We start from the raw sequence: 24,556 nt of genomic DNA, 5'->3' as shown, positions 1-24,556 counted from the left end.
CTGTACCTGTGATAAACAAATAAAATCTCACAAAATGGCAATAATCTGTGTGTGTGTCCTACCTGTGTCCTGCAGTTAAAAATATCCTAAAGCCTCAGATGTATTTATATTGTGCTAGTTCAAACATCAATCGCCTCAATGTGTTTCGAAATATGGACTCCAAAAACGATGGTTTCACCTGAATCATTACTGTTACTGTTAGTAATGATCCACGCCTTTTTTCATACCTTGGCTCATGTGTTTACACACATGATTAATAGTGGGTCAACGACCACCTCCTAAGAGACAATCCCCACTAGAGTTTAAATACCCAGCACTCTCCACCTTTTGGTTTTATAACTGAAGAAGCCTCTTGGATGAGAGGCAAAACTTCTTCAACAAACTTAAATAAGTTCAGTTGCCCTATTTTCAAGCTCCTAAGACTGCCAGGACCTTGGTGAACTAGAACCCTTTCAAATTACTGCTGTTCCAAGGTCAAGAAACAAACATCTTAAACACAATATACAATATTTATTTCTGGCTCAGGGTCCTGTAAAGTGACATTCAGCGGCATTATCCACATCAACATGATCTATGCGCCCTCTAGTGCCATTATGGCACTGGTGCTGTCTTTCAAGTACTGTGTCAGAACTTCATTACCCATAGTTCATTGTGGGTTCAAGTATCCTACTTTTCGCCTGTTTTTTTTTTAACCCCGGTGTTTGTGTAGCAACTGTCAAGCTCACCGCTTACTAAAAATAAATAATAGTAATTTATTTGAGTTAATACTGACAATTATAAATTCAGTGCAAATTAACGACTTGTTATAGTGCTTTTCTTTAAAACTCTCGATTCCACCGGGATATTTATGGTCAACTAAGATCCCTGTGAGAGGTCCTCAGTCTCCAGTGTCATTGGTGAATGACCGAAGATGTCTCACAGCAGATTGTTTGCTAGGCTGCTTTGTAAGTATTGTAGCAAACAATAGTTTAGTCATACAAATTGTTTGACAGTTTGCTTTCGGTATCGCACGTATACTTACCGTCTGTGTGCTCTACATTAGCTTTGCAGGCACGTATAGTTTTGCACCGGCTAGCAAGGCTCCTGTGGGTTGGCTGTCAGGGGGCTTACACATTAGTTAGCCACGTTAGCCTGGAGACCGTAGAGGAATGCAGGGAAAACTCACTGACAGTTAGCAGGACCTTAGCCTTACGCTAAATAAAATCTAACTTTAAGCACCTACCAGCCTGCTTCCGTACAAGTGTTAATTGTTGATCGTTGATCTTTGACCTTGCATGTCTTGTGAACTGCAACGGCTGTGTGTGACAGCAGGTTCATCAGCCCATGTTATCGAGCAGTAACTGAAAGCAGCTAAATGAACTTTTTGAGGCAGTTTATTTGCATGTTACTTTCTGACAGTTAAAAAAAAATGTAAAAATAAGTTTGCGTTAGATTTTAGAGGGCGACATAACTTTAATTTAGTACGCCTTTCTTGAGACTTTAGCTAAGATGAACTTTGCTTATCTCACTGATAAATTGTGTCTTGTTGGGAGGTTTGAAAGCGGGCCAAAGTTCAGTTAGTCAGGCTGCTGGTTAATATTAGCCCAGTCACAAACACGCGTTAGGGCTGAACTGAAAAAGAAAAACAGGAATGATTTTGGGGCATTTGGGCTACAGGACAGTGTGTTCGGCAAAAGAAGCCTGTGAGTTTATTTGTTTTAGCCTGTAGAGATCGCGGTGTCATATTATTTATTTTGGCAGTGTCCTCTTAGTAAATAGGCTGCACCTTTATTTTTGAATAGTAGCTTCACAAAGTGAGTAAGAGGGAAGAAAGGATCACCACAAGACAAGCTCGAGTCTCACATGACATTGAAGGAACTGCAAGAACTGAAATAATAATTGTTATTAGTCAGACAGATGCAGTTTTAATATAATTAATATTTGTATAGAAAACGCATTTCGAACTGTGTGTACGCACAATGAGAAAATACATTGTTCTTTTTCTTGCAGTTGGATGTGAATTGTAAAATATGAAACACCTAGCTACCCATTTGCTGCTTGGAGACTGATGAGCTTTAATTAATATTAATGTCGTCAATGTCACTATCAGTTCTTCTTATATTTGATTCTTTATTGATTTCCATGGTAATTTTCTGCTGTGAGGGGAGTTTAACTACATAGTCTTTTGACATTAATGCAGTAGTATAGTAGTAAAAGTGTCTCATAGCCATGTTGTGAGTAGTGCAGCATATTTCTCATTTTACCTGTTAGGTGAGATTATGTAATACCTACAGTCTTTGTCTTATCAGATGCCTCGCAGCATGCATAAACCTTGATTAAAGTTCTTCAACTGAGTCGTGACCTGCAGCTGCTGGACACATTGTTACACCAAACACTAACTAACTTGTAATGCCTCCGTAGGTTAACTAAAATTATCATAAAACTGAACAGAAGTCTTAAAAATTGAGTGGGGTTTTTTTTGGTAACATTTTCTGTAAAACATATCTCTGTAAGTCTTAAAAGAAAGTTTTAAATGTTGCTCAGCAACTTTGAAGGATAGTTGGAGGGTAAAAGATTGTTGCCAAAAACAGTGTGGAGCTTAGGGTTTCCCTGAAAGGTAAATATTTGATTAAACACTTTGCTGTCCACTGTGAGAAGAGTGGTTTAGGATCGGTTCAGATTTGAGAGAAACTGCAGTTTACTTGTTGCAAAACATGTCTCCTTTGAACAAAACAGGTTTAATGTGTAGTCTTGCCTCTATGTTAAGTTCTCACAAATAACAAAAAAACTCTGTTGTTCCCTTTTCCCCCGTCCATTAGTGCAGCACAGTGGAGTCAGACACTGCTACACAGGCACAAGAAAGAACCTGTACATCGACAAGAACACGAAGGTCATCTGCCAAGGTTTCACGGGGAAGCAGGTTTGGACTGAAAACCTCTCGTTGTTTTTGCTTCACATCAGTTTAAGTTACTGCAATCTTGTTGTGAAATCTCAGGTTTTCCTTACTGCACACACAATTCCTCATTTTTGTATGTCAAAGACTTTCTGTATGAGTAAGATTACCAGAAGGACATTTTAAAAGTGCATCTCCATCAGCTGTAAAAATCTCATTCTTTATTTCTGCCTAAATTCAGTTTTGTTTTAATGGCACAAGTTATGTCAGTGTAGTTCAAGTTAATTTTATGTTTACAGCCTAATAAGTCTGTTGTGTCTTAGAGATTTGTCTCAGACCTTTTAGCATTAAAACCTTGGCTAAGATGAAGAAAAGCTCCTGCATTGTCCCAAGGAGAGCAGAATCCTTTATTACTCCTTAACAACCCAAACATAGTCCTTACTCTATTCTCTCAGGGCACATACTCATGTCAAAACAGAGAATCATAATTTCACTAACAATTTGAAAGTTGTTTAAAAGGTTTAAAATGGAATCAAATACTGTACTGTGCAAAAGCCTTGGTCTGCTGGTCATTTTGTTTTGTTTTGTTGGGAAAACGGAAAGTAAGTGCAGAGCTTTATTAAAACATGTGCAAACATTCAGGGAAAAATCAGGAATAGTTCTCCAGGCTTCTTGAAGGTTATTCAAAGCTGTTTTGAATGACCTTCTGATGTTAACTGCTTTTTGTTCTGTTCTTAATAGAGTTAAGGTCCAGACTCTGAGGATTTTCCTGTGTTCATAAGTCCAACACTTATGAATTGTTGGCAAGATTTCCAACACCACTGGCTGAAATGCAGCCCCAAACCATGACACAGCCTGCACCTGCCTTAAACCAAAAATTTCACACGTGGATTCATCACTCCATAGGACTCTTTTACATTTGACTTTCAATCCAATTCTTGTGTACCTGTGGGACATGACTTCCAGCGAGTCTATTTCTGATGAGGCATCAGTGATCAGTTGAGGATCAGCTGAAGGGCTGGTGCATGTCTTTCCTGGATTTTTTACATCCAGACTTTCGGATACTCTTCATATGCTGTAGAGCTTTAAGCTTTGCCATCACTACAATTTAAAACAGTTTTTTAAAAACCTTTTTTTTCAATGCTATGTAAACACAACGCTGGTTTGTCCCTTGAGCTTTGTTCATAGGTCAGTGTCAAGAACTGGGCTATAAATGAGTGAAAAAACATTCAGTGTCCAAAGAACAGCTTTGAAAGACCTTCAAAAAGCTCAGAGAAGTATTGTTCAAGAGCACCTTAAAAATACAAGAAAGCCTGGCTCCTTTGAAGTAAAGTACAAAGAAATAAGGGGTGGCTCAAGGCTTTGCGGCACTGTAATAATTTAAATAGTTAAAGTTAGCAAAATGTAAAAGTGTTTGGTAAAAAGTCCCTGATGCTAAGTTTGTGTAAATGCTGGAACACTTGATACTGCTGTGATTCTGCTGTTTGCTGTGGATTTTGTGGATTTGTTTCAGCCTTATAAATCAAGTTTGATCCTTTAATTTTTCCAGCTTATTCTTAAATAGAAAATAATTTTCATTTTTAATTTGACTTGTCTCCCCCCCTCCCCCCTCCCCCCAACAACTACCCTTTATCATGGTTTTAACCAAGCTTAACTCTGCTTGGCAGATTGTTGAGCCTTTGATTCATTTATTATTTTTTCCGTGCATGAAAAACCTTATGTGATTTGCTTTGAAAAGTGGCAGTGAAGGAGAATTACAATCTTCTTGGCAAGTGTGTTCAACAAGCCAGAAACGTGGACTTCACAGATTTATATTCCCCCCGCCCCGCGTCCTTCCTCACATTTCATTTTTCATCTTCCATTTTCTCTTCAACATAATAAAAGGTTGTTAAATATAGTTCTAGTGAACACTCTGGGTAATTAGAAAAGGATGAGAAATGAAGCAAGTGCTATTGAGTGCACATTGCCGTGTCTTCCTGGCTTGATAAGCAAGTCATTTTTCAAAATTATTGTACCAACATTTGCGATAATAATGACCGGCAAAAACAGCAAAGTTAGCAGGGTGAAGAACTATATTACAAATGGGCGGGAAAATGCTGATTCATAGCTTCTAATTCCTCTTAATAGGCTGGTTATAATTTTTACATTAAGGTCATTTATTTGCGCTTGTAGTTACGGTCTGTGCTGCTCCATCTACATTGTTTCAGCCTCTCGAGTGATAATTAACTGACTGCACGCAGATAGGATTCGTTCAGCAGAAAATCAGTTCGGTCTGAATTCATGAGCTCATTTTCTGCGAAGGTGCAACTGAGGTTCAGTTAAATTATTCTTTCACAGATCTACAAAATGCATTGTGATCCCTTAGTGTTACTGCGGCTGTATCCTGTTCATTGAAGTAAGTCTTAAAGCATGTGTACGGCACATATATTGTTTGCCAGTTGCTTTCAGCTCTTTATTGAAACTGTAGTTTGATCATGTGAAATATTCTAAATGTTCTGTTTACGTGTAGGCGTGGAAGTTAAAAGTGTCTTACTAAAGTTGCAGCATTCACAGACTGTTATAAACAGCCCATTTGTGTTTGCAGATCAAGTATTAGTGCATCATAATGTGTATACTCTTGAGATTTAACTATGCTTAACCCGATGCTTGAGCTAGGATGTCTGAGATTATCATATTTTACGCGTTTCTATGGGCAGGGTTGAAGAAAAGTGGTGAATCGCTTTCCTGCGTGTCTAGAATAAAATGCACAAACCTTGGCAGTGCAGCACGACATGTTCTCCGTGGCCCACATGGAAGTGACAGTGTGTGAAATATTTTGTAAACTAACTTTCTTGGGAGATATTTCACACTCGGCGCTGGCGACTATCCAACGCTGCTTTTGATTTGTTTTTCAAATGTTCTGCTAGGAGATTAAACTTAGCTTACATCATTACTTATTTGTCAAGATCATTTAGATTCCTTCTCATTGAATATATTTACCGGTGCCTTCACCCCCTGCTAGAATCCAGCCTAGTTTCTGTATTTATCCTTTTTCTCAGCAGCACCGGTGATTAATCTTGGATGGCATCATATTTCCTACTTCCACTCTGTCTGCAATGATATCTCAATGTTGGTGCAGTAGAAGTGGCTGTACCCATTTCATTACACATGTGTACACAAACTGATTGCGCTCTCTTCCTCTTCACTTGTAGGGGACGTTTCACAGTCAGCAGTCTCTCGACTATGGCTCCCAGTTAGTTGGAGGAGTTTCCCCTGGCAAGGGTGGCAAGACCCACCTTGGCCTGCCAGTTTTTAACTCTGTGAAGGAGGTGTGTGTGACTCCTTGTCTAATTGTGTTGTAATTGTGCTTATTGCTGTTGTAATTCTTTTTTAAAAACAAGAACTAAAATATGTAGTTTGTATTCTTCCTACTGTGATCCTTTGCAGATGGATTTTTGTAACGTAACATTAGGTGGCACTGTTTCATAACTTGAGAATGTCCCTCTTTTTTTTTTTTTTTTTTTTTGATGCAATGCCAATGCCTTTTATTCTTTGCTTCAGGCAAAGCAGGGCACAGGGGCAGACGCCTCTGTGATTTATGTACCTCCTCCATTCGCGGCAGCAGCCATCATTGAGGCCATTGACGCAGAGATACCTCTGGTGGTGTGCATCACTGAGGGCATCCCCCAGCAGGACATGGTTAAAGTCAAACATAAGCTTCTGCGCCAGAGCGCTACTCGCCTCATAGGCCCAAACTGCCCAGGAGTCATTAATGTAAGTGCATACATAAATACACAGCGGAGGACAAATATACTTACTTCTATTTCCTTTTTTTTTTTGTGAGTGGGGGTGGCTGAGAGGGTTGAAAGCCCAAATTCCTTCTCATGGACTCCCTGAGATTTAATGCATTAATAATAACAGTGATTTTTTTCCTTTTTAATATCATGGGAGTTTATCCAGTAGATAAAATGGAGAAAATGACAAATGACTGTCTTTTTAAAAATTGTTATTTATTATATTATTATTACTTATTGTTATAGAAGAAAAAGTTTAAAAACAGGTTTTTAAATTGTAAAAAATTACAATGAAGTAATGATGAACTGCAAATGTGAACTGCAAAAAACAATGTGTTTTGTTTTAGATATACACTGAAATATGTGGGTTTTATTTGTTTTCTCAGCCTGGGGAATGTAAGATTGGCATCATGCCAGGCCACATTCACAAGAAAGGAAGAATCGGTGAGTGGTGATGTGTCTAAGGTCACACAGGCAAAAGCTTTAAACATTAAGCATAATTGAATATAACTTTAAAATGCCAAAAGTTAATGTATTTAAGAATGTGTGAAATCTAGAGAGCTTACATGGTGTTGTATGCCCTCACTGGCTACTTTAAATGGGCACACCTTGCCAGTATCAGGTTGGACTCCCTTTCAACTTCAGAACCTTCTTAATTCTTCATGGCACAAATTTAACAAGATGCTAGAAACATTTCTTAGAGATTCGACTGCTGTAACAGAAGTCAAGACTTCTCAGACCAGTCAACCTTTTTTCCCCAGTCTTCTGTGGTCCAGTGCAAATTGTCACCACAGTTTCCTTTTTTCTGTTCATGAGTGGTATCTGCTGCTGCTGTAGCCCTTTTGCTTCAACGTTTGAAGAGTTGTGTAAGAGATACTCTTCTGCATACCTTGGTTGTAACGAGTGGTAATTTGAGTTACTGTTGCCTTCCTATTAACCTAAGGCAGTCTGGCCATTCTCCTCTGGCATCAACAAGGCATTTTCACCTGGAGACCTGCCTGTCATTGGATATTCTCTCTTTTTTTACACCATTCTTTGTAAGCCCTAAAGATGGGAATCCCAGCAGATCAACAGCTCTTTTTTTTTTTTTTTTTTTTTTTTTTTAATACTCAGATCAGTACATCAGGCTATTTAAAAACCATGGATCGCTCAGACACTTAAAATCACCTTTCTTTTCTCATTCTAATGACTGAGTTGCTGCCGTGTGATTGGCTCACTAGATATTTGTGCTAACCAGTGTTGGTCAAGTTACTTGAAAAAAGTAATCAGTAACTAATTACTGATTACTTCCCCCAAAAAGTAATCCCATTACTTTACTGATTACTTATTTTAAAAAGTAATTAATTACTTAGTTACTTAGTTAGTTTTTAAAAACACGATTTACAACCTGAAGAGGTGATAAAGCGATAGATCTTTCAGCCCAATTCTACTTTTTCTGCATAATCCATCATACAAAATGTAATCAAATGGAAAAGTCTCTTTTTTTAAACTTGTTTTATTAGTTTTAATCTTTTAACTTTATGCATCAAGCAAAAATGTAATTATCTGCAACATTCTCTGACTTGAATAAATTAGTTTAACATTTAAACCTATTTTCTGCACATTCCAGCACATAAAAGAAAATATTTTTTGTGTTTACACTCACTCTTTCAAATAGATGCAAGTAAAACACAGCAGAAAATAAATAAAGTCAAAGACTCAGCGGTCCTGTTGCTCTATTTTCACCTGTAAAGCAGGACTGGAGGTAGGCGGAGGTTTACCCTGGTACAGGTGTGCTGCGGTCAGTTGATGAATCTGCGAGTTTCTCTGTGAGTTTCCCATTACGTCGTTGCGCACTCGGTGCTCGCTTGGAAGTTTAGGGGGTTTTTTCGCTGTAAAAAGTTTTCTTCCTACGCACAACGGACGCTAATGTTTTTGTCACTTTTTATGGAATCAAACTCAAAGTAAGGTCAGTACTTCCACGTTTTAAACGCTGCACGCTCATACTCTCTCCCGCACTCGATATATGATCCATTGTTGATCTGCACACAGCTGTTGTCACGAACGTCGCACTCGCTTACGTCACTGTCATGAAACATTCTCGCAAAAAAATCACGGTTTTAGTAACGCAGTAACGCAGCGTTCCTATGGGAAAGTAACGGTAATCTAATTACCGATTTTGCAATAGTAATCCCTTACTTTACTCGTTACTGTAATCTGATTACTTTTTTCAAGTAACGCGTTATTGCCCATCTCTGGTGCTAACTAGTAGTTGAACAGGGACACTCAATAAAGGGGTCAAAATTCAAAATGAATAACACTCACCTGTTGGTTCAGGCTTCTCTAACCACAGTCATTAAATGGCTGAAGAAAAACACGCTGCCTTTCTTTCCAGGTTGAAATTTTTTTCCTTTTTTTTATTTTATTTTTAAACACAGCACTATTTAGATCTTACATCGAGCTCCTGCTGTTGACAGCTTGACGTGCAGCATGTGCTCCCGGCTAGTGAACCTTTACAGGAAGTCTGTTATATATGTAGTAAATCGCCTGCCATTTATTATTATATTTTTATTTTTTTACCGCAGCATAGAGGGAGCAGCTGTTATGATGGTGATCCGTTTTGTATTTTATGTCTTGGTGAAAAGATGTTGACAAAAAAATGGCAGCTGCATTTTATTTTATTATATCACCTTTGACCAATATTTCTTTTAATGATGTTTAACTGTAAGCAAAGAAACCTAAGAAGTTCTTTCTTTCAGGCATTGTTTCTAGATCGGGTACCCTGACATATGAAGCTGTGCATCAAACTACGCAAGTAGGCCTGGGCCAGTCACTCTGTGTTGGTAAGCTACCAATGACTTTTGGCATATTAAGTTTAAACTGAACACGCAGTGCTGTTGAATGCATTTTTATATCTGTGCAACATAAAACAAGCTTTTAACTGCTCGAAGTAGATGCCAGGGAGATTTTGTAGGCATGAACAGAGAGAATTTTATATTAGTATGTGCTGCATTTGGTTTGAAGACATGCTGGTCACTTATTACCAAGCACTCAACATCACATCCTTATATTTAATTTAAACCTCACTGTGAATGTTGGCAGGACCTTAGACGTGATAAGATATTAGACTTTCATCTTTAATAATTACTCCAGAGATTAAATTAAAAAAAAAAAAAAGAATATTTTACAGGACTCTGTAGAAATAGGAAGGTGAACTTGGAAGATCACCTTGCTCTAAAACTCATCAGATGCTAATACATTTCAGCAAATAGCTCAGACGTTTTCTAATAAAAAGGCACTTTTCTGATCAGTGCTCAGAATATTCCTCTCAGATCTGAGCATTAAAGGTGCTGCTATCTTTGAAGAGCCCTATTGAGATCGGACAGATCCATTGAGTGGCTCAGATGGATATAGAAACTTACTTTCAAAAGTCTTTGTCCTGAAAATCTTAAGGATAGTGTTTTTCATCTCACTCGCTCATCTATAGCCGTACATAAAATGTGATTGTGTACCATATATCTTAAATATATCCTTTTTTCTCTTAAATTCATGCTTCTTTTGTTTTTTTTTAGGTACATCTCAAAAAAGACAATACTAGCTTTTACACATTCTGTAAAATAATGACACATTTATTACAAATGTAGCTGGTAAATAAAAGCAGATAAAGGATTGCAGGTAATATCATATTTTCTGCATATCTCACATGTTTATGTGGGACTTTCCATTAACCCACCCATCTGTTTATTACCCTACTTTCTCTACAGTGTCTCATAGCCTTGTTTTAATAATTCATTGATTTACAGCATGGATTAACAACACATGCTGCTTGATAGCACAACCTGTGACATTTTCCCAAACTCTGTTTCCCGCTGTTTAAAAACCCAGTGTATTCATTCGTCAATTTTGTATCGCTCCCTATTGTTATTCACAGTATGAGCATCAGCATGTTTGCTTTCTAGGAGGCAGCTCAGAATATCTGTTTAGATTTTATTAGAACATCTTGACATTCAGTAACGACACAATCACATCCAGCTCTGTTACATCTTGGCAAAACATCAAAAGATTAACTGTTTTACAAAAACAAATTCTTTTGGCCAACTTGTGTGCCACCAGAAAATCCATATCAAAGAGCTACTTGGACTCTGGAATTAAATGAAAAACAACTTGGCTTCATCATTATTTAGACATTTTAATTATGGAGTGTCCTCTAGCCAGACTTCATAAAGCTAGTGCCGCAACAGTATTAAATATTGTAGAGTTCATTAAACGGAGTTTATTGGTGGGTCTGCTCGTGACTTCTGAAGTTTGAGTATGACCTAGGGGCTACAACAAATTACAGTTAATGCAATATTTAATATCACTGTCATCTTTGTTGCTGTTAATGTGGGTGCGCTTTGATTAGTATGCATGTAATTTTTTTTTTCTTGGTGTTGCCAGGTTTTCTAATGGTGCGAATATAAATTAAGAAGACATTGAGTCTGTGGAGATTTGTCTTGTGGATATTTGCCCATGCTTTTGTAGATCCTGATGGAAAGTATTGTTAAAAATGATTATTGCACCCTTGTGGTTTTCAAAAGCTTTGTAATTTTTGTTTCCTGGATATGAAACAAAAGACATTAAAGTACCACGCAGAGATGCAGATGATTTGGGACAATTGAGGTAAAACTGAAAAATGATTGAGAATGTTTGGTTTTTTTTTGACTCTGTCCAGTTGAACTTTTTTTTTTTTCTCCCCTAACAAAATGTCTCAGAAATGACTCTGCAGTTAATTTTATAGAGCTGTACAGCGTTTCCAGCTTATTGCTTTAGCTCTCTGTCACTGGTCAGCACTGGCATTGCAAGTAGTAGGACATTTAAAGGATCTGTGTCCAATGTTTATTTGTTGTGCAGAGTCAATTTTGCCCTGCTGAAATGCTAAACTAGAGCTTAAAAGTCACTTGATATACAGTATATTGTACATCATTTGCTAATCAAGGCACTGCTCAATGAAAATGAGACCAGATTTACAGGGAAATTAAATCAGTTAATATTAATTGTTGTGTGAAACAGTCCGGGCAAAGCATCCCCAGATTATCTTGGTAGTGGTTATCGGATGTTGTTGACGTGAAGCTGGCTTCCAGCGGCTGCTTATTTGATGCAGCCTGAACAGCCATGTGATCCTCCTTCACAGGCATTATCATTATCAAGTGTTTGCTTTGTCTCCTGCAAGGTATTGGCGGGGATCCATTTAATGGCACAAACTTCATAGACTGTCTGGAGGTGTTCCTGCAGGATCCCAAGACGGAGGGCATTATTCTTATTGGAGAAATTGGAGGAAATGCAGAGGAGAATGCAGCAGAGTACCTGAAACAGCACAACTCTGTAAGGAAATGACACACTGGACACCCATAATCTCACTTCACTCTCCTGCTAATATCCCCTCACACAGCGCTTCACCTTAACACATACATTTTTTATAAGAACAGATATATCCTTTTCTGAATTAGCTCTCAGTTATGCCCTTTCAAAATATGTCAGCTCAAGTGAAGACTGGAAGCCATCATATGAGCTATGAGCGTGATCGTATCTTCAGGCTGGCTTTCTTACTTCTCTGTGTCAGTGTGATTTGTGTGATCAAGATAAGCTGACAGATGGGATGAAGGTATGATTCACAGGACATGTTCTGAAATCAGCAGTGCTGATGAACAGTGAACATTTTGTGAGACCACATATGATAAAGAGTCGGGTGAGGATTGACTTGTGTATCCCAGTGGCTGTGAACTTGTATATATTTAAAAAATAATTTTTTGTTCGGGGTCTGAATACTTTTAGCCTGTTAATTTTTCCGTGTGCATGTGTTTGCTTCTGTGTCCACGTGCGCGCTTATGGTGCTCTCGAGCTAAGAAATGAATTTGATTTGCCCTCAGCTTCTCTAATGCATGCAAATCTCCTCCTGGCGTCTCAGGAGAATAACTTCTCACACTCTACAAATAAAGTACAAACACCCGCCACCCAATCACCCAGAGTGTTGACAGGAAGGGACAGTTCAAATGAAACACATGCAAGAAAAAGCCCAGCAGAGCGTGGGAGTAAGCTGCAGATCTCATGTTGAAAGTTAGTTGTGTAGAACATCGTACATAAAATGGCATTCTTTAACTGTAATAGTTGAAAAAGGGTAGAAGGATATCTGAAGACATTGTTTTTACTTTAACTCAACTTTTCTAGATTTGGATACATTCAAATTCAAGTCACTGATGCACTGCCAGCGGTGTGCTCCCATAAGTGAAAATGGCAGTGTCTGGAATAAGCAGTAGGCTACCTTAAAATAAAATGTTAATACACGTAAGTATGTTTTGCTTCTGTCAGTATCTTCTTGGTTTTAATCGCAGGGTGGAAAACTCCAAAACCTGGTCCAGTAAACTTTCAGTTTGATTTGAAACTTGGATTTATCTAAAATAAGGTCTAAGGTGAGTGGAGGGAAAAAGAACATATCAAATATTATTGTTTAGTGTCAAGCACATTATAAAACAGGCAATGTGCGTCATCAGGGTAGCGTAGGTGTGATTTGATTAAATTTGATTGACAGCAGTGATATAAGCGATCAACCCACCTTATGTCTTGTTCCAAACGAAATCCCACATTTAAGCATTAATCTTACACATCTCTCTAATGGTCATTGTTTGATATTCTGGTATTTGGTTTGATCTCCTCTGATAGATTTGTGATTTTTCAAAAAGGCTCTTATTTTTATTAATCTTATTTTGGATTTGAACACAGAGCTGGCATAGTCTTTGGATTTCCATCTTTTAGTATCAACGGTGCCTTGCCATCACCTTCTACCAGCAGCTGTAGATATGCTCACTACCAGACCAACATGTCGTCACATAAACTATCAACTTCTGTGTAATTCAACAAACGCTCAAAGATTAAAACGATATGGCCGTCCCTAGAGCGCAGCACATGTAGCAGACTTCATAAATCATGGAGGTCATTCTTGTTTCTGTTTGTTTTTTTACAGTATAAATCGATCAGTTTTTTGTTTTTTTTATTTGCTAAAATTTCGACACACCAGCACCACCACAAATCTACTATTCTCTGGTCTTTTAGCGTGGTTACATCATCCACTCTCTTTTTATATAACCAGACCTCCGAACTGATTCGACATCTTTCAAAAACAGGTTCATACTCCATAATAACTGGGTTTTATTGAAGGGATGCGTTTTATTTTTAGCAAATTATTATTTTTCCCAGCTGAGCCTTGGCTGAACCTGGCACAACACAGCCAGTACAGGAAAGATTAAAATATCTCATGTGAAATAAACAGTTTTGTGCTGAGCTTTTTCAGTATGTATTCACAGAGGGCCACATTACTCATTTCAAGACGTTAAACCCAAAACTGTTTCTTAAATGCCCCGTTTCGCATTAGCTTGACAAATTGTGCCACATTGGACACGTTGTGTATTCAATGCCCATTGAAATTAAAGGTTGAGTGTCATGATTGATTTATGTTATGCAACATTTAATAAATTGATCTCCTGACGTGCGAACGACATATTAGACCAAAAGGGGAGAAAGTATTGATTTCAGTATCCATCAGTGTTACAGCTGAGTTACTGCACACTATTTTGTCTACCGCTGCTTTAATTCAGTGAAATGCAAGAAAACAAACTCATACTTCCCACTAGGTTCTGCTGTCAGATTTTATGATGTAGGGCATATGTCAGCATTAAGCCTTCATTGGTGTTGATGCCCTCTATTGCCAAGTAAAAAGTGGTTTTATAACATCACCTGTATCAGCGGTTTATCAATACAAGAGTCTCACAGGCTTTCTAACAGAAAAAGGCTTTCCACGCCATATTAAAATTTGGGTCATGCATGCCAAATACGTCATAGTATTTGGCACCTCGACTACTGTGGTGGGTATGTATAAATAAAATGTCCTCACCCCATCTCCACTGACCTTTTAAATAAACATTTTATTCTGTGAGGAAAAAAAAAAAACCCTGAAAATGAAGGAAGGCTGTAGTTTGGATGAAGTCTGAAGTTGAAGCGCTGGCACATGTTATTTACACCCCGCCCTCATCATGTTGGTGAGGCCACCTGCGTGTCCCAGTTTTACTTTTAAGCTTATGAAAACAATTCCTCAATTTAGAGCAGGGTATTTTGTGTTTATAGAACAAAGGCGTTTTCCAGTCATGTTGGCACAGAGGAGGTGTTAGAACGTTATATTATGCGATTGGTCTCATAATTAAGGTAATAAATCTGTACAGCTAACAGTGGAAGACAAAAGACGGGTAAAGGGATATTGTAATATGACACCCTTCCCTGTATGAGTTGTTACTTGGAGCCCGGGGAAGCAGGGATTAATGGAGTAATTAAACCTCTTGCGTTTGAGTTAGATTTAAGACTTGATCCACACGAGGTTGGTTTGTTTATTTAGAACGTGATTTGACTCCTGAATACTGAATGGGCTGTTTGTGCTAATTTGTTTTTATGCATACATTTTCGATGCATAGAGCAGATGCTTCCAACATATTTAGAGCACTTTAAAATGATGTTCCCTCCCTATTTTCATTTCCCTGTTAACTATTCAAGTGTTAATGCCTCATTAGTGGTGCATTTCTGAGCCAAGGTCCTCAGCATTTCCCCGGCTGGTATATGTCCTGTGAGTCTTAATTATCAGAAGTCATCTCTAGTATATATTAGTAGCTGCCATTTTGTTCCTGCCAGTGTCAGGTTTGAATCTGAAGCTGAAATGGCAGTTTGAAGTGTGTGTCTTTGAAGGACCTCACTATATTGCTGTAAAGGCTGTAAAGCATGCCACATTCACCCTCTGAAAGCAGCTCACCGGATGAGCCACAGCCTCTGTTGAAAGCACAGGACTAAGACTGCGTGCGTGCACTTGTGTTTGTTTGTGCGCTAGTTTAAATTTGTGCATGCGCACACGCACCAAGCAGTCCTCTGCAATTATGTTGTTATTCCTAAGTATGAAATATTAGCTGCTGTTCGTGTGTGTGTGTGCGCGCACACACACACACACACACACACACACACACAGTCCCCCTTGCTAGTTGTGTTATTGGTGAAGATGAAATATTAGCTCTCTTCACCTTGGAAATGATCTTAACTGTTGAATGTATCATCCATCAGTGAGAAAGCAGTATAGATGGGTGCTGAGCTAATCAGTGCCTACATGACTAATTACCATTTTAGAAATGAGATGATATGAAACGGCGGGAGCCTGAACCCCTATCTGGTCATACACCAACCCATGCAATTAAATGGCTTGATTGACCCTTTTGTTTTAATATTGCAGACTGAGACAGAGATGGCAGGTTAGACAAGCCTGTTATCATGGGATTCTCTAATAGGAGGACAAGGGGTGTTTCATTTCTAATGAATGAATAAAATGCAGGTGCAGAAAGAGGATTCAACTTTTCTCTTCTTGTGCTTTCTGATGCTATTTGCATCTGACACTTTCTCTTGAGCAGTTTCCCCTTTTCTGTGCATCTTCACCCCATTTTTATGTTCCGATTTTCCTTTTCCTCCTTTTCCAGGGTGATAATTCAAAGCCTGTGGTATCCTTCATCGCTGGTCTAACTGCTCCTCCTGGCCGTAGAATGGGCCATGCTGGTGCCATCATCGCTGGCGGAAAGGGTGGAGCCAAAGAGAAGATTGCAGCCCTCCAGTCAGCTGGAGTTGTAGTCAGCATGTCCCCTGCTCAGTTGGGCAGCACTATGTTCAAGGTGAGTCACTTGGACCAGTAAATATTCAAAGGATCAAAGATTAGTAATCATGAACAGTGATGGAAAGTACGGCTCCAATGTGTCAGTGGTTGATAACTGTCAGAAATGACTGCAGGCAACTTTAGATCAGTTGAGAACAGCAAGCTTTTTAGCTAGCAGTGCCATAAATAACAAATGCCCAGGTGGGTGTATTTGCATGGTTTTGTCATGGTGAAATTAAGCTTGATCCAGAGCTGGTATTTGTTAGAGTAACCCAATTTTGTCGCCTAAAATCAGAGTCTTGCTGAAAATGAAAGGTGAAATTACATTGTCATGTTTTTGTGGTTGTAGTCTTTAAGAAGTTAGTTTAACAGTGTTGTCTCTAAGTTGCAATAAAGGGCAAAAACCACATCAATAGTTTGCGCGCACGCACACACACACACACACACACACACACCTTCCAAACACGTGTATACACACATTATATATACAAACATTTCAAACCGAATTCTCTTGACTGTCTGGAGTTTTCTCTTTATCTATATCTCTATTTTTTAAATTGATCATGAATCCACATTTTAAACATTTTTCTACTGTTCTGTGTTTGCAAACTAGTTGGTTAATGAGAGTCTGTTTTAGAGAAAAAGCCATAGTTATTCTTTCTTTCTTTCTTTCTTTCTTTCTTTTTTAGAAAAAAATTATCTGTCCGCATCTATTATCATTATCAGTATTATTCAGATTAAAAACTTTAAATGAAATGTATGATGAGTTCATAAATTATGATTCAGTGCTATATATTAAACTGCTAAACCATTGATCAACAAGTTCTGCTTCATCCACCTACAGCAGTAAAATGCTCAGGGAGTCCAGTGACGTACATTAACTTTTGCAAAAGGTTTATTTTGTGTAAGGAGCACTTTTTTCTTTTTTCTTTTTTTTTTTTTTTTTTTTAAACCTAAATTCAGTAAGATTCTTATAAGAAAAAAAAAAAAACTAGGGCTGCCAACGTTAACGTGTTAACGCCGTCATCGGGATTAAAATTTTTGGAGCGCATCTGGACCGCAGAACGGACAAACTTTGAATAAACTGCCCAAAATGCGTTGGCAGAGACATTCAGAGTCATTCTACGCTCCAGATGGGTTGATTGCGTTAAAAATTTTAATCTCGTTAATTGTGATGATGGCGTTTACCCGTTAGTGTTGACAGCCCTGAAAAAGAAAAAAAAAGTCTCTATAGTAAGGGATATAATTTTGATCCCTCCTGAATTTTTAAGTTTGGTCACATAAAGAAATTATTATTGTTATAGCTTTGTTTTAATGGAGGGAGACAGAAAATCACTGCAAAATTATTTTTAATAAATTTTGCTTGTCATTGATTGAAATAAGTATTTGATGTGACTTAGTAGTTGGTGGAGAAACCCTTGTTGGAAAGCACAGTGGTAAGATGCTTTCTAAGGTGATCACCAGGTTTGCAAGATTACAGGAGGGATTTTGGTTCACCCCTCTTTACTGACACTCTCTAAATGATACTTGGCAGCTTGAATCTTCACAGTATTTCAATAGGACTGAGGTCTGGAGACTGGATAGGTTCCTCCATGACTTTAATGTGCTTCTTTAGGCACTCCTTTGTTGGCGTCTTTGTTATATATGATTTGGGACATTGTCATACTGGAAAACCCACGACTAGGTATGTGTGTAATTAGTCGACTAGCTGACGTTTAATCTAATTGGTAAAATTGAATTGATGGCTTATGTCGGTAAACTGTCTTAAATGTTATGCAACAGTCTGTCACCAAATGGCGCATTGTTGATGAGAAAGCCATCAATCTGTTAATCTAGCTTTCTCCGAAAGGTGGATGGTCTCTCCCTGAGCGATAGGGTGAAGAGTTCAGTGCTTTGCGAGGGGTTCAGAGTACAACTGCTACTCCTCCACATCGAAGGGAGACGGCTGCTTCTTGGGTAAGGTTTTCCGGTCTGGGATATCCTACCGCGAGGAGGCCCTGGCTTAAACCAGTAGTCTTCTGCAGTCTTTTGACAGCTCTTTGGTCTCACCTGTGGTGGTGGAAAGGTTGGAATAGAAGGAAGAGATTCTGTGAACAAGTGTGATTTCTAAACATACTGAATTGTGATCAGGGGTATCTGTAATTCATTGGCATGTGTCCCCATGAGGCACACAAACTGCAATCCGTTGCTTTGGGAATTCTGGCTGGGTTTTAAATACTTTACCTACATACTGTACATGCATACATATATACAAATCTATTTGAATTTCATTGAGTGAAAAATGCATTTTTTTTTAGTTGTTCTCTCTCAAACAAAACTGCCACAAAAATTAGAGACTATTAATGTCATGGGCGAAGTTACAAATTCAGCAGGTGATCCAATAAATAATTAATCCCCCCCATGTGTCTGTGTGTGGATCAGAGCTGATTGATAGTTAAATTTAACAGTATCGCATGATATGAAAATACTTATTGCTGGAATATTTAGTCATTGGTGGGAACGGTGTTAAAAATGCTTCGCTTTAAACAGAAGCAAGCAGAATTCTTATTAATTTAACTATATCCCAAACAATTTATGTCACACTTATGTTTTTTCAGATACATGCAATTTAAAAATTAGGACAAGAAATGCATAGAAAGCAAAAAATTATGATATCTACCCCATGCATAAATATGTGGTTCATTGTTTAATGTAGAACTATAAAATATACTTGTTTGCATTTATTTTATTTTTAAAGTTTATGCAATGTATCAACTAATGAATAAACATATTTTAAGCATAATTACATGTAAGTGAAATTGTGATAATTCTTCTCTTTAGTTTGCAGACCAAAATATCTTGTGATCTTGGTCACTTGTATCTCTTATCACAGTTAATGTACTCATGTAAGGAGGTTTATTTAGTTATTTATCTCTTCTGAGTAGCAAAGGCTGAGATTGAACTTTTAATATGCTATAAAGAAAGGCAGAAGAGAAGGGCAGAAATTAATAAATGTGTGTTTACTGTGGCAGAGTTGCTGGCATTGCCTCTTTATTTCAGTTTATCTCTAGGGAAGAACTGTTAACAAGATGTATAAAAAGTGAAAGCATGTATTACACCCATTCATCATCTTATACTTTCATTACCACTGCTGGCACAACTGCACGCAGATATAGATTTACATGACTTTCTTTCCCAAAGTTTAATTCATAATCATTGCGTGTAATGATGAAAAACGTGCTGCGTGGTTGCTCATATTGCTGCACGTTGTGTTCATACATCTCTGTTAATCTCATTGACCGCCTTAATCGGAGTAATAACATGTAAGAGAAGAAAGTAGAAATAATGCTATCTCCGCAGGCAGGAACAACAACCGGGGAATTACTGTGTCAGCTGACCTGCATGAACCTGAACATCAGGAGTCCAAACGTGCATCTGCAGAAATCTATACATGCGTCATCAAATGCAATCAGATGTTATAACAGTATTTTGTGAGCTCGAGAAAACTTTGACATTTCAGAAGGGCCAAGGTTTCAGTAAAATCTCTAATTCCAAGTGTTAATAATAGTTTAACCTCTTAAACATCTTAATGGAACATGACTGCTTTTTGTTCCCACTCCAATCCTTGCACCATGTTCATCATAAGAATAATCAAGTTCAGACTGAGAGCTCACTTGTAAGTAGGACACAGTATACTAATAGTGCCTCCTTCTGTCATTCTGTGTGTAGCCATTTGAAAATTTAGTAAAAGTAAAAAAAATAATATTAATAATAAAATGCAGCAGAATGAGGAATATTTATTCCTCGGGTGTAACTTTGGTCCTTTGTTGTCTAATGCATGTTAGACAGGAAAATGAAACTGAACAAGGTGTACATCTTCAGCATCAAGCTGCACTAACGCACTGAATCAGCGGCTTTTTTTTTCTATCAGACGGGGGGTAACAGGATGAAGATTAGACAACGACCAGTTCATGGCTCATTTTTAACTAGATATAAAGTCATAGCCTTAAAAGATTTAAAGCCTGAAGTTTTCTCTTTTTTCCTGATATTTATTGTGGAATATTTTATTCATCTTTACAATTTGTTTGCTGCACCTTCTTTCCCACAGATCTCAGGATTGTGATCATCCTTTTAGTGTTTGTGCCATTTTTATTGTTTCAGCAGTGCTAGGACACCCTTTTTATTTCTTATTCAAGTTAACTAAAAACATTTTCTTTGCATGTACTGTATGTTTTTGTTACAGTACAACTTCTAAACTGTTGAATCTCCAAATAACATTAAACGCCCAAATTAAGGGGGAAAAGAAAATCTTATGTGCACCCCACTACAAAAAAAATCTTCAACAGAGCTGCATGGATGTGGTTTTTATCATGCAGTATTAGTTATAAGCAAACAACCTTACAAATGTCATGAGATTCCTTTGTTGCTGAACTATGTGTGTGACATCCATTTCAAAACAATCTCTGCCCACTGCAGACCAGCAAGAAATGCAAAAAATACAATAAGCTCCTGTAGGTTTCCACGTCCCACACAAAGCCAAAAATTAGTAGTAACACACTCGCAATGATAAACAAAGGCAAAATTTAGTTGCGCTGGGTGCAAGGAGAAGAAATCAGTAAACCTATATTTATCTGAGAACAACTTAATTTATATGCAAAGGAAGAATAATTATGACCTTTTACTTGTTTACAAAATCACAGTATTATCTTATCCTGCTGATAAAGCTGCAAAGGTTTATGGAGACACAAAAATATCGAATCTGGATTTTGTTTTTGTAATATATTTAAAAGTTAAAGCAGGCGTGCTGACCATATTTACAATGCCTGCTTTCTTCATGTATCCGCGCCCAAGTGTCACAGCTGTCATTGCTCGCTTGTAAAGGTTTTGCTTTTCTTTCACATTACATGTTCGTCTGCTCTCCCCAGTTTCAATCCAGGCGTGTTCTCACCTGTCGCTTTTGAGTGGCAACCTCTACTTTGCTCATTTTTACTCCCCCTCTTGCTCTTGACTTGTCAACCATTAGACGCTGTCTCACAAAGAAGGCTTCTTTTTTTCTTCTTCCTTTTTTTTTTCTCCTCCCCCTCCCTCACAGACGGCTCTGCTTTCTTACCTTAGTGCTATGATTCCTACCTTTGAGTTAGTGTCTGTTGACACGGACCAACAAAGCATCTGTCTGCTTGTCACAAACACCCCCTCTTGTCTTTCTTGCCACTCTTTCCAACCCATTACCCTTTTTTTGTGTCCTCTAATTTTTTTTATTTTTTTTATTTTTTTTAGCCAAAAGCCTAACCTCCTCCCCTCTTCTAATTGTACCTCATCTGTAAAGCACAAACTTGGTGAACAAGATCATGGCTCCCCAGTTCCCTCCTCCCACTCCATCTAATTGTTGCTTTAAAGAATGCGCTTGCGTTGGCTACCGAGCATTTTACATTATTCAAACACAAGCCTGTTTCCTCCTGAAGGTGGCAGTAGACCTTCAGGTATCCAGACGCCACAGAGGAATAGGCCGACATGTGCATGACTACTTGTGTGTTCTGTAGACCTGATAAATGACTTTTGCATTAAGTTACTTTCCTCCTGTGGAATGGAAAATTCTCTGGGAACGACGTATTCTATCATCCTATGATTTGTGTGATATTTCCCAAATTGAATATGTAAATAGCAACATCCTTTTTAATGGCTAACATAATGCTTTCTCATTTATAGTCACATGGTTGGACCGTGCTGATAAACAGAACAACCATAACCACGCATAAATCAGATTTTTGCAGATGGGTAGTCCCTATCAATCAGAGGAAGTGTGCTGTTTTAATGCTGGCAACTGGAACTTAGTGAGATGTGCGTGCTACATGATTTGCACTCTCCAGGAAAAAAAAACAAAAAAAAAAAAACAGGCACTCCACAGCTCTAGCCGCCTCTGTTTTCCCCCTTCAACAGCAGATCTGATACATGGGATCAAAACAGAGCTGAGTGAATTCTGCATGAATAAATCATTCACGTCTGTCTCACTTCATGTCACGTTGTTTCTTTTCTTCTTCCTCTGTGTTGTCCATCTCTGCAGGAGTTTGAGAAGAGGAAGATGTTGTAAATTGCGCAAGAAGGCAGCTGACCTCTTACCCCCTGCCTCGAAATTGAGATGAGCAGCCTGAGTCTGGAGGTGGATATGCCCCTACAGTGTCTGTAAACCCCGATTATTTCAACTACGATACGCACACGAAGTGTTTATATTGTAATTTCTGCCATGAACTCATACCTTGCACATAAATGGAAAGAATAAAACAGTGTTTTACTGGTATCCTAAAGAAACCATTGTACACTATGAAAAGCTTTATGGATGTTTTCCTTCTCCACACAATGTCGGCAGCTTACGGATCGACGCCACAGTGATCTGTTTCGTTCTGTTCTGCTGTTCCTGCTCTATGATGGATTTCATCACTAATTTCACTGGTTGCCCACCCGAATAACAAACATTTCTCATATCATTTTGTCAGCTGTGTCGCCTGTACTTTCACGTGGCATATGTAAGAAACAGATGTGGTCTCCTTGTAGAACGGCATTGCTGTCCCTAGATTTTTAGGCATCATTAAAGTAACTCGAGAAGTACAAATCATCACTTAAATGGGGATGCAGAAGGTGCAGGCAATGTGGTATAGATACAGAAACAACTGCCAGGTGAGCATTTATGACAAAAGTGCTTCTCTTGCAATGTTAATAAATCCCACTTCTGAAAACGCCTCATTTGACTGCCATTGTAAAGTCACTGCATCTGGTTTCAGTTTTGACTCATTCTTAAGGAGAAACGATGATTAGGCCAATTGATTATTTCGTTCAGAGATTAGAAGTCAAATTTACCACATTCAGTCATAAAGTCGAACACTAGTATTGACTAGTATCAGCTTGTCAGTGCCAATCTTTGAGGGAGAGCAGGAATTTCTGAGATTACAAAATAGACTAAGCTTTTGTTTCACCTTCCATTTTTACTCAACCTCTCTTTGTTGGAGCGTGAACTGCTCTGAGGTTTGTCGAGAGTCAGTACCACAAATATGTCCCTTGAATAAATTGTGAGCAAAGTGTCCTTTAAGTTCTTTGAAGCGTCATTTATCCTCAAGTCACTATTGAATGAAAGGACGTGAAGAGAGTGGAAGTCGTAATGTCACGTCTATCCAGGGATGGTCTCCACGAGTATCTGCAACTCAATGCAGTATCTAATGTAGCATTTCCTTTGTCAGTATTGAAAAATGAAGCCTGTCCTTGCGCTTGACTTTAAGACAACACAACACCCATAATCGTTAATCTAAAACCTTCAACAGATTTCTCTTCTCTCCGTTAGTTCGTGGGCACAACTCTTGCGTCGTGACATTTATCCACTGAACATCCAGAGGTTATGAGGAAAATTGTTGAGTGGAGGCATCTAAGCTGAAAAATATTAAATAAGTAAATAAAATGAACACTTAGCCAAGTGCACTGTGTGACATACTAATGAGGAACTTCAGTTCAGTGGTTGGATTTTTAGTTATTAGCATAACAAATTTCATTTGGGTTGTGTAATAGGTTTTCTTACCTCTGGAACAAAATGTAAAACTTTCATAATGCATGATTATTTTTGAGGCTGCCGTTTTTCCCAAGCTTTCTACAACAGTCGTGTGTGGTTTTTGAGTTTTATCGAGCCAAGGTAAAGTGAAGCTTTGCTCTGAATGCTAGTATTTTCTAAGACTGTATATTTGAGCAACATACAGCTTGTGTGAGCATTCACAGAAAACTTTCAGGTTTTTCTCTGATCAACACAAAGTCAACTTCCACAAAAAGTTGCAGGTTAAACCGACACCTCATTACTGAACACAAGGTGAGTGTGGAGCGGGTGAGAGAAAATGAAAGGGGAAGATAAGGTTACAGTTGGTTTTGTGCCCACAGAATCTATTTAAATTAACTCACTGGGAACAAAAGTGTGTAATGAAGCATATAAAGCCCTACACTGGACATCTTTACAGCCTATTCTTATCTGCTCCACAGCAGTCAGCCAAGGCAGATTATTATGTGTAAACATTGTTAACAATTACTTTTTAATCTGCATTAGTGAATTAACATAATGACTGACAGTGGCACAGAAAGCTTATTTGTTTAGAGGCTCAGAAGTTCCTTCTTGTACTTCTGCTGTGTTCTGCTTGTATGCAAGAACTAAATCGGGCCAAAGTTAACCCTTTAGTGCAGTTTAACTGCTCCGTCTTTAGGATTTACTCAACTTTATCA

General features: G+C 38.2%; 1 protein-coding gene across 2 annotated transcripts; it reads left to right on the top strand.

Moving 5' to 3' along the window:
- Positions 1-675: 675 nt before the first annotated feature.
- suclg1 (succinate-CoA ligase GDP/ADP-forming subunit alph) lies at positions 676-23,390 on the top strand. Of its 2 annotated transcripts, none has more exons than XM_026171099.2 (9): positions 676-944; positions 2,799-2,899; positions 6,064-6,180; positions 6,413-6,625; positions 7,032-7,089; positions 9,384-9,467; positions 11,834-11,985; positions 16,161-16,349; positions 22,371-23,390. In XM_026171099.2, the coding sequence occupies exons 1-9, from the start codon at positions 911-913 to the stop codon at positions 22,395-22,397; spliced, it is 975 nt and encodes a 324-aa protein (XP_026026884.1). In that variant the 5' UTR covers positions 676-910; the 3' UTR covers positions 22,398-23,390. The 2 variants fall into 2 exon arrangements, with proteins under 2 accessions (XP_026026884.1, XP_026026883.1); XM_026171098.2 differs by lacking the exon at positions 676-944 and adding an exon at positions 1,560-1,682.
- The last annotated feature ends 1,166 nt before the right edge of the window (positions 23,391-24,556 follow it).

Source organism: Astatotilapia calliptera, chromosome 6, assembly GCF_964374335.1.
Source record: "Astatotilapia calliptera chromosome 6, fAstCal68.1, whole genome shotgun sequence".
NCBI lineage: Eukaryota > Metazoa > Chordata > Actinopteri > Cichliformes > Cichlidae > Astatotilapia > Astatotilapia calliptera.
The sequence above is the reverse complement of the archived record's forward strand: the minus strand, read 5'-3'. Positions and strand labels throughout refer to the sequence as shown.

Bases quoted from the DNA above. Each gene is read 5' to 3' on its own strand.
- suclg1 (XM_026171098.2), top strand. From the start codon at position 1,631: ATGATTTTGGGGCATTTGGGCTACAGGACAGTGTGTTCGGCAAAAGAA. The intron at 7,090-9,383 runs GTGAGTGGTGAT...TCTTTCTTTCAG, and splicing joins TCACAAGAAAGGAAGAATCG to GCATTGTTTCTAGATCGGGT. The intron at 9,468-11,833 runs GTAAGCTACCAA...GTCTCCTGCAAG, and splicing joins GGGCCAGTCACTCTGTGTTG to GTATTGGCGGGGATCCATTT.